At 33.1% G+C, this 14,015-nt stretch overlaps 1 protein-coding gene across 9 annotated transcripts in view; it reads right to left on the bottom strand.

Annotated features, from left to right (window-relative positions):
• STAG1 (STAG1 cohesin complex component) overlaps positions 1-14,015 on the bottom strand; it is a 483,951-nt gene that overhangs the window by 45,128 nt on the left and 424,808 nt on the right. For all 9 annotated transcript variants that reach the window (XM_081569675.1, XM_081569672.1, XM_081569671.1 and 6 more), the window contains 5 exons: positions 12,216-12,308; positions 12,024-12,113; positions 11,665-11,868; positions 10,601-10,671; positions 9,088-9,175 (listed from right to left, as the gene is read on the bottom strand). In XM_081569675.1, coding sequence (XP_081425801.1) covers positions 9,088-9,175; positions 10,601-10,671; positions 11,665-11,868; positions 12,024-12,113; positions 12,216-12,308 — 546 coding nt within the window. The remainder of the gene's footprint in view (positions 1-9,087; positions 9,176-10,600; positions 10,672-11,664; positions 11,869-12,023; positions 12,114-12,215; positions 12,309-14,015) is intronic.

Below are 14,015 nucleotides of genomic sequence, written 5' to 3'. Positions count from 1 at the left end.
TCATTAGCATTAAGAAAACTTACATTAAAAAATATAGTGAAACACCAATACATATCTACTCAGATGGCTAGAGTAAAAACTGCTGACGATATGAAGTGCTGATAAGAATTCAGAACAACTGGAACTTTCATACATTGCTGGCAGAAATGCAGAATAGTACAGTTACTCTGGAAAATGGCTTGGCAGTTTCTAATGAAGTTAAACATGTACTTACCATAAGACCCTGCAATTACACTCCTGGGAATTTAGAGAAGTGAAAATTTACATTCAAACAAAAGACTGTACACAAATATTTACAGTGCTTTTTATTGTGATAGCCAAAAGTTGAAAACAACCCAAATATTTTCAACTGAATGACTAAAAACAGTGATGCATAGGTTGGTGCAAAAGTAACTGCAGTTTTGCACTGCTGAACTTTGCCATTTGATACTGGAATACATTCTTAAATAAATGTGGTTGTGGTGTACACCATTTTAATGCACATTTATTGCTGTATGTTTTTTTTGCCAAAGACTTGTTACTTGCTGTTTATTTTAGATTAGGGAAATTATGTTACCCAAAAAGCAAATTCGATTTTTTTACTGGAGTTCAAAATGTGTTGTAAAGCAGCAAAGACAACTTGAAACGCCAACAACGCATGTGGCCCAGGAACTGCTAACGAACATACAGCATGTGGCGGTTCAAGAAGTTTTGCAAAGGAGAGAAGAGCCTTGAAGATGAGGAGTGCAGTGGTCAGCCATCGGAAGTCGACAATGACCAATTCAGAGGATCACTGAAGCTGATCCTCTTACAACTACATGAGAAGTTGCCCAAGAACTCAACATCAACCACTCTATGGTCGTTTGGCATCTGAAGCAAATTGAAAAGGTTAAAAAGCTCCATAAATGGGTGCCTTATAAGCTGACTATAAATTCAAAAAATCGTTTTGAAGTGTTGTCTTCTCTTATTTTATGCAACAACAATAAACCATTTCTCTATTGGATTGTGATGTGCGATGAAAAGTGCATTTTATATGACAACTGACAATAGCCAGCTCAGTGGTTAGACCAAGAAGAAGCCCCAAAGCACTTCCCAAAGCCAAACTTGCACCAAAAAGGGGTCATGATCACTCTTTGGTGGTCTACTAGTCTGATCCACTACAGTTTTCTGAATCCCAGCAATACCGTTACATCTGAGAAGCATGCTCAGCAAATCAATGAGATGGACCGAAAAATGCAAGAATTGCAGCTGTCATTGGTCAACAGAATCGGCCCAATTCTTTTCCATGACAATATCCAACCACATGTCACACACCAATGCTTCAAAAGTTGAACTAATTGGGCTATGCTGTTTTGCCTCATTCTCCATATTCACCTGACCTCTAGCTAACTGACTAGCACTTCTTCAAGCATCTCTGTAACTTTTTGCAAGGAAAATGCTTCCACAATCAGCAGGAGGCAGAAAATGCTTTCCAAGAGTTCTTGAAATCCTGAAGCATGGATTTTTTTATGTTACAGGAATAACCAAACTTATTTCTCATTGGCAAAAATGTGTTGATTGTAGTGGTCTCTATTTTGAATAATAAAGACTTGTTTGAGCCTAGCTATAATGATTTAAAATTTATGGCTTGAAACCACAATTGCTTTTTCACCAACATAAATATCTACACAATGGACTAACAATGAGCAGTAAAAACAAACCAACTCACACTATAACCTGGATTAATCTCAAAGGCATTATGCTCAGGGTTCATACTATAAAATTTCATTTATTTGGAAATCTCAGAAAGACAAAACCATAGTGATGCAAAACAGATGAGTGATTTCCAGTAGTCGTATGTAGGTGGTGCAAGCATATGACTGTGAAGGGATAATGTGAAGTTTTGGGGATGATGAAACTGTTCTGCATCCTGATTGTGGTGGTAACCACATAATCTATACATATGTTAAAATTCGTCACATAGGAAGGAAGACAAGTCAGTTTTACTGTATAACAATGAGTAAGAATCAATGTGGCAAAGAGTAAAGTTTACAGTAATATTTTTGAGTAAATGCAAGAAAAGCACAAACATGGAAGCAGATCATAAAGTAGCAAAAATTATTTAATAAAAAGGAGATTCCTAAATCCTACATGTGTTTTGGGAATGAGAGATCATCCACTGTTGTATTACCAATATGCATACTATATAAACTTTTTTTTCAATTGTAAGATTGAAAAACTCAAGCAAAATATTCAAACAATAAAAGGGCTCAGTAGTAAAGAGTCCGCCTGCCAATGCAGGAACGTGAGTTTGATCCCTGTTTCGGGAAGATTCCACATGCGGAGGAGTAACTAAGCCCTTGCACATAATTATTGAGCCAGAGCTCCAGAGCTCAGGAACCACAGCTACTGAAGCCTGCGTGTTCTAGGTCTATGGTCTATTTTGAATTAAGTAAATGAACTGAGATTCTTTTTTTTTTTTTTTTGGCATATGGATATCCAGCCATTTGAGCACCACTTTTGAAAAGATCATCCTTTCTCCAAAGAACTGCTTTGACACGTTTTTCAAAAATCAATTGACCATATATGTGTAGGTCTATCTCTGGATTCTCTATACTGTTCCTTTGATTTATTTATGTCTATCCTCTCTTTAGTGTTACACTAAAACTTTTTGTAGTCTTGAAATCAAGTAGAGTGAATCTTCTTCATTCATTTTTAACACATTCTTTTGGTTATTTTATTTTCTCTCCATATAAATTTTAGTATCAAGTTGTCACTTTCTACAAAAACATTTTGTTGAGATTTTAACCAGAATTGTGCTAAATCTAAGATCAGTTTGCGGAGAATTGACATTTAAACAACACAGAGCTTTGTAATTCACAAACTCAATATATCTTCATTTATGAAAATCTTCTTTGATTTCTATCATTAGTGTTTTATAGTTTTCAGTATACATACCCTGCACATATTTTGTTGGATTTATACCTAAGTATTTCGCGTCTTTTGGTGCTATTGTAAATGGCACGTATTTCTCAAGTTTCACTTGCCAGTGTTTATTACTAAACAACTGTTTTTTATATTGTAGTTTGTATCAATTCCATACCCTTATCTTGCCCCTCCCCCATACCTTACCTTACTGGTCTTAAACAGCTGGTTTTTAAACTTAAAAAGCAGTAAGTATAATGGTAAAATGTACAACAATATACTTTTGTTTTTATTTTTATTGAAGTATAGTTGATTGACAAAGTTGTGTTAGTTTCAGGTATATAGCAAAGTGATTCAGTAATACATACGTGTGTGTGTGTACACAGATTTTTCAGATTCTTTTCCCTATAGGTTATTATGAAATACTGAGTATAGTTCCCTGTGCTATACAGAAGGTTCTTGTTGGTTATCTGTTCTACACATAGTACTGTGTATATCTTAATCCCAAACTCCTAAATTACCTACCCCCTTATAATTAAGTTTCTTGACCACTAAAAATCTCTAGTTTTCCACTGAGAAAGCCACTGTTAAAGTCACTGTTAATTTCTTATTTATCATTCCAGAAATAGTCTGTCAATCAAAAGGTACATGTATATATAAATCTTATCATCCTTTTAAATTTACACTGTTCTGTCCCTTGCCTTTTTCGTAAAATGTCTTCTCACAGAGAATATTACAGAACAAATAATATCAACCCCACTCTTTTAATTATGACTACACAGTATTATACAGACTCAAAACAGTCCTTCCACAGACAACCAGTTTTCTGTTGCTGGACATTTAAAATTATTTTAAGTTTTAAATTTTTATAAGTAATTTTGCAATGAACACCTTTGTACCTATGTCCAAGTACATACCTGTAGTCTAAATTCCTCAAACTACAAACACTCAATAAAAGGTATGCCCACTTTTAATTTTGATAGAGAATGACAAATAACCTTCCAAAAGGATCACACTAATTTATTCTCAGAACGGTATTTGAAAGTATGTCAGTATTAAAAAAAACAACAACAACTCCGTAACGTTTTCTGACACACACATATAGTTGAAAATTACTAGAATAGAACCTAGACTGGACAGAGGATGAAACTCAGGTTACTAAGACAAAACAGGCAGCTATTACTATGATCCATGAGAGAAGATATGAAGGATGAAACTAAGGAAATAGCAGTAGGGCTAAAAGAATGATGACAGGAAGAGATATTAAGGAGGTAGAATTTTTAAAAAGATCAAAAGTCTCTTGAGGTTAAACACTGCTCCCAAGATATCCTTATACCTCCAGAACCTCAAACACATTTTTGGTCCATTAGGATCAGAGAATTAAGTGGATGTGTGTGGAAGGGTCGTGAAGATGTTCCAAAAGGTTCTGATATGGCATGCCCAAAGAATAGTCAGAAGTTCGTAAGTGAAAACATTTCTATGCCCAGTCAACGAAATAAGTATGTAGTCTTTCAAGGAAAGCATGACTACATCGATATACTTCTGAAGAAAACAAGGTTCCAATATTTATATAATAAGCCTTATTATAATCATAAGCAATAACTTGACTAAAATTAAACTTAACTCCATATACTATGTTACGTCTAAAGAAATATGTTGAGGGCTTCCCTGGTGGCTCAGTGGTAAAGAATCCACCTACCAATGCAGGAGACAAGTTTGATTCCTGTTTCAGGAAGATGCCACATCTTGCAGGAGCAACTAAGCCCATGCACATAACCACTGAGTCTCTGCTTAAGAGTCCAGGAATTGCAACTACTGAAACCTTCTAGAAACTCATAGAGCCTGTGTTCTGCAAGAAGAGAATCTACCACAATGAAAAGCCCATGCACTGCAACTAGAGAGCAGCTCCCTCCCATTCACTGCAACTACAGAAGACTGTGCAGCAATGAAGATTCAGCATAGCCAAAAATAAATTAAAAAAGAAAGAAAGAAAGAAAGAAATGTATTGATTTTCAATTTACAATGATAAAGTACCAGCATCTAATCTCTCCCCATAATTCTCACTAGAAAAATACAAAAGAAGTTTGGAAAAAATATAAAAATGCAAAATAATAAGAGTTTGACATGGGACAAACATCAGAAGGCATGGGATACTATAAACAGTAGTAGCAAACTAGCAGCAGAAAATTTGAAAAGACAATGAAAAGAATTTAAAAGCTTTAAGAAGGTATGAAGCAGTTATGAGACTTCGGGTAAGTTAATGTCTGTTTGCTTCAGTTTAATAATCAATAAAATGAGAATAACAATGTATATTCCATAGGGTTGTCAGGAGGCTTCAACAAATGTATGCATATAAAGACTTAAAATAGTACATGGTACATAATAAACACAAAACTAAAATTTTCTATTACTGATGGCTTGACAGGTCCAAAGTTACTGACATGATTAACTTCCTTTTTTATGTGTTTAATAACACTATTGCTATATAGCAAATCTTTACCAAAACAATTTATGAATTTCTGTTTCTTGGCTTTCAATTTTTAGAATATGGAAAGATAATTCTGGGAACTATGTATTAAAGCAGAATTTTAATATTTAATTTTTCTCTGATGTTGCCTAAGAAGAGTTTCAGATAACTTACAGATATACTAACAAGAAATACAAAACAGGATAAGAATTTAAATATTTAAATTTTTTTGCCTTCATTTTTTTACCCAAAAAAAGAAAAAAGTATGAAGAAATACTACACTAAATTCTGAAATGCGCATTCTATACAAGCTAATAACTACTGTGTCAAGGAGTTGCAGTAAGTTTCATTAGCATAGGGCAGGGCCTAAACAGACCTTAGAACATATTCTTGAGCCAGAAAGTATGGAAATGCTCAGAAAGATATTTAAAGCACACAGGAGCAGGCTGGAAAGAAATTCCGTCTGGCTAAATCTACAACAACTTGAGCACCAAAATAAATAACCATAGTACTGTTTTGACCAGATGAACAGAATAGGAATAAAACAGGAAACCATAAGTCCATAATGCTACTAAATTTTTAAAAATAAGTTTAAAATTTAAAAAGGTAAATTAATGAACAAATACATAAGTAAATAACTATTGGGAGTAAGGAAAAGCTCTTTCTTACAGCGGAGGGCCAACAAATAAACATAAAATAAAAGACAGAAAATCACCACTTAAGTTACCATTCTGTGACTATCATAGTAACAAACAAGTCAGGCAAAATCATAAATGAATGCTCAAATTATTATGTTAAAGTTTGATAGGAAACAGGATTATATACACAGTCTTAAGGAATCTTCCCACAGATTACTTAACGAATTAAAAAAGAACACGGCAACTCTACACAGGAGTTACTTGGCAGACCTCACTTACTAAAGTGATCAAAATTAACTATCACCAATACTGAACAAACTGCCATCATGTGCTTCCTGATGTGATCACTGAAAACAGAGTATCATTTATGTAGCATTCCTGCCAAGAATGTATAATTTAAATCTAAACATGCAGATCAGACAAAACTAAATGGAGAACATTCTATAAAATAACTGGTCTGTACTCTTCAAAATGTCATAAAAGACAAGCCTGAATGACCATTCAGGTTAAAGAAGACCAAAAAAACCCCCAAAGATATTACAAAAATGTAATGCATTATTATGACTTGGATCCAGGGCTGGAGAAAAATTCTAGAGTATTATTAATATTTATTTTTACACATGCATATTATTATATGGGGAGGAAGAGAGAAAGAGGGAGAGAGCAAGTGCAAACGTGAGTATGCAACTATGGGAAATAGACAACTGATGAACTAAAGGAAATAAGTTAATTTTTCTATTATAACTTTTTTTTTAATTCAACTTTAAAAACCTATTTTAAGAACAGCTAGATTTTTTAAAATTTGGTTTTACATATTCTACTACAATAGTTAAAACAGCACTGAAAGGAGATCATGGAAAGAGGAAGGAAAAAAAGAGTTCAGTTAATCCCGAAGAGTGGGACTGTAAAACTTCTCGTGAAATGGTTAACCACAGAAAATGAAGTCAAACATAAAAGGACAATACAGTTCCACAAAACAGTTGGTAAATAAATTTTAATCTATCTTCAAAATGTTAAGCATAACTGAGGTTTAATAATAGTACACATTGTGGTAGTTTTTTGACATATATTTTGGATTCTAAATGAAAGGAACAGAACTGGAATCTAAAAAAGCAAGCTTGCATGGCAATGGCTACACACTCCAGTATTCTCGCCTCGAGAATTTCATGGACAGAAGAGCCTGGCAAGCTACAGTTATGGGGTCGCAAAGAGTTGGACACAACTGAGCAACTAACACTTCTACTTTTTTTTTTTCACGGTCCTATGAAGAAATGACTGAATTCACATTTTGGATTTTTAATACTGGGTATATAAAGAGATGTTTCTAAGAGCTGCTAAAAGCTAAATAATTTCTAACTGCTAAAATGAATAAGAGTACAATCTAGTAGTGATGTACTCAAAACGCATACCCATGATTAAAGTTTAAAGAACGTGTCTAAGAAGTTAACAAAGCTAAAGCAAATGTCACATAAATATGTTCTTTTACTCAAAGAAATTAAAATAAGATGGGGTAAATAATGCATATGTAGTACAAATAAATAACAGAAAAACAGCATAATCACCAAAAAATATTGTGAGACTATAACAAGTCAGGTCTAATACAAAAAATGATACTGACTATAACGCAATTATCATTCAATTATAAATAAATAAATTAAAAAAAGATCACTGACAAATGATGGTATTGAGAATTAAAAATAAATTTAGATATAGTTAGTTATATCTCCAGATAAAACAGCAAAGTGCTATTCTTATTCTCTTCTTGAGGAAAATAAGTAGACCAAAACAAGATTATCTTAACTCTATCATTTCAACTCTGAAGCACAGCTTAGAGTATCAGTGAATTGCATGTAGGCTACTGAAAAGTTTGAGATAAAAAGAGGATGAAAGTTGGAAGAGTCAACAATAAGTGAAGAACAAACAAGGGGTCAAATATTCAACATTTTCGCACAAACTGTAATGAAACATCTAATACAATCAGGGACATTTGTTATTAAGAGTGCCTACAAAGTAGAGATCAAAGACATGAATTAAGGCAACTTAAGAGTTAATCATAGCAATAATAAAGCATTGTTTCTGCAATTAAGTTGTAACATAAATTAGTAATTTTGTTACATCTATTGACATTCTTATTGCTTTAGTATAACGCAGTGTCATCTAAGCATACCATATTACCAAAACAGGAATCGATGAACTCATCCTTAAACATCATCTGTACCTAACCACGGGGATAGTATTAATATTTTGGTCTATATGAATAAGTGTCTGCAATGTACAAAGTAACTCTTACTTCTTAACAACAGATTGTTTATGGTTAATTAGCAATAATTATAATTGTTAATTAATAACTCACAACTTAATTAAGTATTATAGTCTTAATTCTCTGTATGATAACTGAAATCTCTTTCAGACTAGAGAAACTTTTACTCCAACTTACATATGAATACAAAAAAGTCTAAAATCTGCTAAAAGCCTCTAAACTTATTTAACTATGATTCTTCCACAAAAACTAAGTCATATCTAAGGCTTACTCTTATTAATACCTAGAACAGTGCCTGAAACACACATGATCAGAAATTTTCATTATATTAAATTGATCAAGTTTTGAAACTGCTTCTAGAGTAATTAATGGTATTCTTCCTAAAAGAGTAACAATACTTACTTTAAAATTAAATATTCATATTAAACTTCTGCTACATTATAGCAAACTTTTTCTATTTTTTTCTGTTCAAATCTGAAAGTAAAATATACCTATCTGTAACACTCAATCACTATGGTGATAATTCTCAAAAGAGGTGGCTGCATTTAAGAACTGTCAACTATGTTTCCATGAAAGGCTTTTGATAATCCCCCATGATCTCAGAAAAGCTTAGCTTTCTAAAATGACACAGAAGGACTTTGCTGGCGGTCCAGTGGGTAAGACTTTGTGCTCCCAATGCAGGAGGGCTGTGTTCGATCCCTGGTTGGGGAACTAAATCCCGTGTGCATCCTGCAATGGAGTTGCCAGCTTCAACTAAGACCCAGCACAGCCAAAATAAATAAATAAATAAATAAATAAATAAATAAAATGACATGGAAGGAATAACGATAAACTCCTACCTGTTCTGGCATAGCTCCATGTTCAATTCCAGTCTTCAATAATCTGTAGCAATTACCAAATAGATCCCATTTTGTGAGATCATGGGCGCTAAAATAAACAAAGATGCATTAACTTTATTCTAGAGTGGAGGAAAGTTTAAATTTGTTGAGCTCAGTTTCAATGGGGGAAAAATAACGTAATTTCATTTTCTAGTAGAAGTGTAAAAGTTCCATAAGGAAACGTTCAAGTCTCCAAACAGAAGAAAAAAGAGAAAGAGTGGGAGAGACAGAGACAGAGAGAGAGAAAAGGAAAAAAGAGGGAAGAGGGGAATGAGAGGGAGAGAAGAGGACAGAGATGGGTAGAGAAAGAGAATAGAAGCTGATATTAGGAATTCATTAAGAGAAATCAATAATAATAAAATTTCATATGTTTAAGTGAAGGTTACCATTCTTTCTACTATATTTTAAAGTATATTTAAGCAAATTCATTTACAATTTCAAAGTATAAATACATGCATATTTTTGAAAGAGATCTGTAATCATCACAAGATGGAGATAACAAAAGACACGAAAGACAAAGTCAGGCTAAGGGAAATATGGCATAGTTCTAAAACTTTGGTGTAGCTGTTTATATGGGCTGAGGACTTCTGAATGAGGTAAGACTGACATTGTAAATTCTCATGAGCTGTGCTACTAAAAACAGTATGATTACTGGCTGTCAACCTCTATTTTCAAGTGTCACAATATTTTCTTAAAAAGGAGTTTTGACACTGGTTGTCAACTTTTATTTTCAGATGTCAAAATATTTTTTTAGATATGAGTCTGTTTCTCCATGGAACTCCAAAAATGTACTTGTATATATAAAAAAGGCTTAGATTTTAGACACTGCTTTTGAAATGACTCTGAAGTATTCATTAAAGTAAGAGCTATACCTAAATATTCTTTTTCACAACAAAGTTCTTTACTTCCCCCTCTTTATGGAGAAGATAAGCATGTCTCATTACAAGGGATATGTAAAGGTGAATTTGAAAATGATACCTATTTCACTGATCTGAGCCTTTTTTCCTTACTCAAATCCAACTGTTCTGTCTACACAGTAAGAACACAATAATAAACAGACAAACAAGAACAATTCAGGGAAAAAAGCATATGGAAATAACTTTTATGGCTTTTGTCAAAATTGTGATTCTTATTTAGCAAGCTTTCTAAGATCTATGAACTGACAATTATATCTACAAAACTCTAGCTTACAGAATAAGCCCATCTAATTTGTTAATAAAACTAATTATCTTCAAGTTTTTACAGTGGAGAGTGTACATTCACTATGCTGAAAGATAAATCTTACTCCGTAAGTAATCAAATAATAACAAAATACTCAATTTATCTTGAGAAAATCTGAATAATAAAAAATTTACATCTCAATATTTCTCTAAAATTTCCCATTGTTACACAGATGTTAAACATTACAATCAGTTTGTTTTATGTTAACTAATATAGGATATTCACTAAATCTACTTTAAATAAAATGACATACTTGTGAAAAGAGGTTAACCGCTTTAATGTAGAAAGAACATTGTAAATATCATCATCATCAGCTTCTTCTCCCTATAAACAGAAAGCAGATAGCACCTCACTACCATAAATTTACTCATCCTCAAATTCATATGAAAGTCTATTAATAAAGAAAAATTATGTTAAATTATTCAAAAAGTACATATTCACTGTTGCTAAATGAGAAAGTACAAATAAGCAAAATACCAGAAAATAAAAAACACCTGTAAGTCCAACACCCAGACATGACCACTTTTGCATTTTAAACAATGTCATAAACATGACTTTGTACCCTTTTCTGATTAATACCTTAGGATAAATTCCTTGAAACTGCTGAGTGGAAGGATATATACTTTAAAGATTTTAATGGTTATTTCAAAGATTTTACTGTCACTTACGTGTGTAACTGCAAAATCACAATGAAAATTTTAAAATAGTTGAAAAAATTAAAAGTTAAAATTAAAAATAGGGGAAAATTGATTATAGGGGAAAATTCCTATTAAAAAGAAATTCTATGAGCCTGGCTGTCAGGACATATAAAGCTGTGGGAATTCCAGGTTGCCTTATATAGATTGAAGGAAGATGGCAAGACTCAGGAATCACAGAAATAATTATAAAAATAACCAGCTGGAGGTGCTTGCTGCTTTCCTAGGCACACCACTGTTGAGCAGCCATCCTTTATTAGCACACTTTATTTTCATGTTCTATTCACTAGTACATCATCATAGTTCAGTAATATTAAAATGCAAATTAGATTCCAGGAATAGAAAATGAAAAACATGAGTTAAAAAAGCTGGCCTTAAAAAGATCTTCCTTAAAAAAAAAAAAACACGAAAAAACCTGCCCTTTATGAAATAGGTTTTCTAAAATAAAAATAAAGTGTAACTAAGGCAGATCTTTATAAAATGAACTGCAATAATGCTGCCAAGCTGTGAAAACGTTAGAGAATTCTACTAAATTTTAAAATGGAAAAAATTTACAAACTCAGCTACCTTGAATAATTATTAGCCAAAATTATTATATGTACACATTAACTTTAAAACCAACCTCTTGCAACAGATCTTCCACAGAATGATTGAATCGATCTACAAACTCATCAATCAGTTGGCTTCGAGCTATGTCAACTCTGTTCTGGATGGTATACTCTTCACTGCATAAGATGCTATAGGTTTTACTGCAGGCTTCCAGAACATCTGATTCTACGTGTTTCTCCACAACAAATTTAATCTGTTTTAATAAAGCATCTAGATGCTGCAGAGGAAAAAAAAACTATGATATTTAGATTAATAACAAAAAATAAAACTAAGCATCTGTCACATAATAAGCCTATATATTACATGAAAATAAAATAATCCAGTTAATAAAACAGACTATAACAGCAGAATTTCAATTTTACAATTTCTTACCTTTTCCATTCTACCTGTGCTATAAATTTCTAGATCAAAATACTGTGGGATTTGTAGCAAGTTTGCTACCTTCTCTGCATCTGCAGAATACTAGAAGAAGAAGCAAAGAAAAAGATGTAACTACTTTAATAGTACAGTGTAGTAAGCAAATTTGGTGGCATACTATCACAAAACTGAAAATGGAAACTGTACCTTTGACAGCAACATAGGCAGTGTGATAATAAAATGCTCAGTCAATTTGTTTCTATCATCAATTTGAGTTTTCCTTTCTTTGGCAGTTAGCACCTAGAAATAAATTTAAATGTGTAAAGAATAAGTGTAATGTACTGATTTATACATCTAGAATGTTACCAAGATGATGAAGCACTGGCAGATAATATAACAGAAGTTTCAGAAAAGCTTAACAAACTACTAAAATGAAAGTATCTAGTTTTACTCAAACTACTAATAAACATGTACACTTCCTTTATTAAATAGCTACTTATTTTAGATAAATTACTACTTGTTTAGATTAAATCAAAACAAAAACATTTCTAAAAAACCAGTTACAATATTTGAGACAGAGGAGTATAGCCTGTGGTCACTGAGCAGACTACAGCCTTTCACCTTAACTTGTACTCAACTAGTTAAACCATAGGTGGTTCCAAAAATAAAACATTAAAATGCAGGCTCAGTGAGGATAGTTATTTTCTCAAAGTATTCTGCAGTTTGAAGGAATTTACCACCATAATTTTGAATGATTTTACAGGACAGAAACATTACAATATAAACTGCTACTTTATAAATGTAAACTTCAATGTTTGATAACATATGAAAGAACAGGATCTCCTATTTAATTGTTCTTTCAGGGGCTTTACTGCTTTTCAATAAAATCATGGCATCTGGTTCCATCACTTCACGGCAATTAGAAGGGGAAACAATGCAAATCGTGACAGACTTTACTTTCTTGGGCTCCAAAATCACTGCAGATGGTGACTGCAGCCATGAAATTAAAAGACGCTTCCTCCTTGGAAGAAAAGCTATGACAAACCTAAACAGTGTACTAAAAAGCAGAGATATTTCTTTGCCAACAAAGGTCCATATAGTCAAAGGTATGGTTTATCCAGTAGTCATGTATGGATGTGAGAGTTAGACCAAAAAGAAGCATCCAAGAATTGATGCTTTTGAACTGTGGTGCTGGAGAACTGAGAGTCCCTTGCACAGACAGCAAGGAGATCAAACCAGTCAATCTTAAAGGAAATCAACCCTGTATATTCAATAGAAGACTGATGCTGAAGCTGAAGCTCTAATACTTTGGCAGCCTGATGTGAAGAGCAGACTCATTAGAAAGACTGATGCTGGGAAACATTGAAGGCAGGAGGAGAAGGGGACAACAGAGGACGAGGTGGTTGGATGGCACCACCAACTCAACGGACATTGAGCAAGCTCCGGGAGATGGTGAAGGACAGGGAATCCTGGCGTCCATGGGGTTGCAAAGAGTTGGACACGACTGAACAACAATTGTTCTTCAACCTCTTAAAACATAAAATAAACATTTTGGAATGATCTACCATCAAGTGTCAAGCTTAGTTTTGCATAAAGGGGATACATATAAAATGAAATGTATATGTATATAGAAATGTATTTAGAATATTGAGAAGTCTTGAAATTCATTAGACAATGTATGAAAGGTCTAAGGATATTGATTTTAGGGTAATAGGTATCATCAATTAAATGGTCATTGTGTCAGGCACTCTATGTACATGAACTCATTTAATCCTCATGGAATCTTCAATGGGAGAGCAAAAATGGCATAATACCTATGAAGGGGAAATTTGAAAATATCCAACAAAATTGTATACACTTTTTTTCTTTGCCCCAGCCATCTTACTTTAGCAATCTACCCCACCAACACACTTGGTACAAATATGAAATGATACAGAGTTATTCACCTCACATTATTTCTAGCAAAAGATTGGCAACAACCAAAAAGACTCTCAATAGTGTATATGC

Source organism: Giraffa tippelskirchi, chromosome 2 (assembly GCF_054371585.1).
Source record: "Giraffa tippelskirchi isolate mGirTip1 chromosome 2, T2T-mGirTip1v1.2.pri, whole genome shotgun sequence".
NCBI classification, from domain to species: domain Eukaryota; kingdom Metazoa; phylum Chordata; class Mammalia; order Artiodactyla; family Giraffidae; genus Giraffa; species Giraffa tippelskirchi.
Note: the sequence above shows the minus strand (reverse complement) of the source record. Positions and strands in the feature narration are given on the sequence as shown.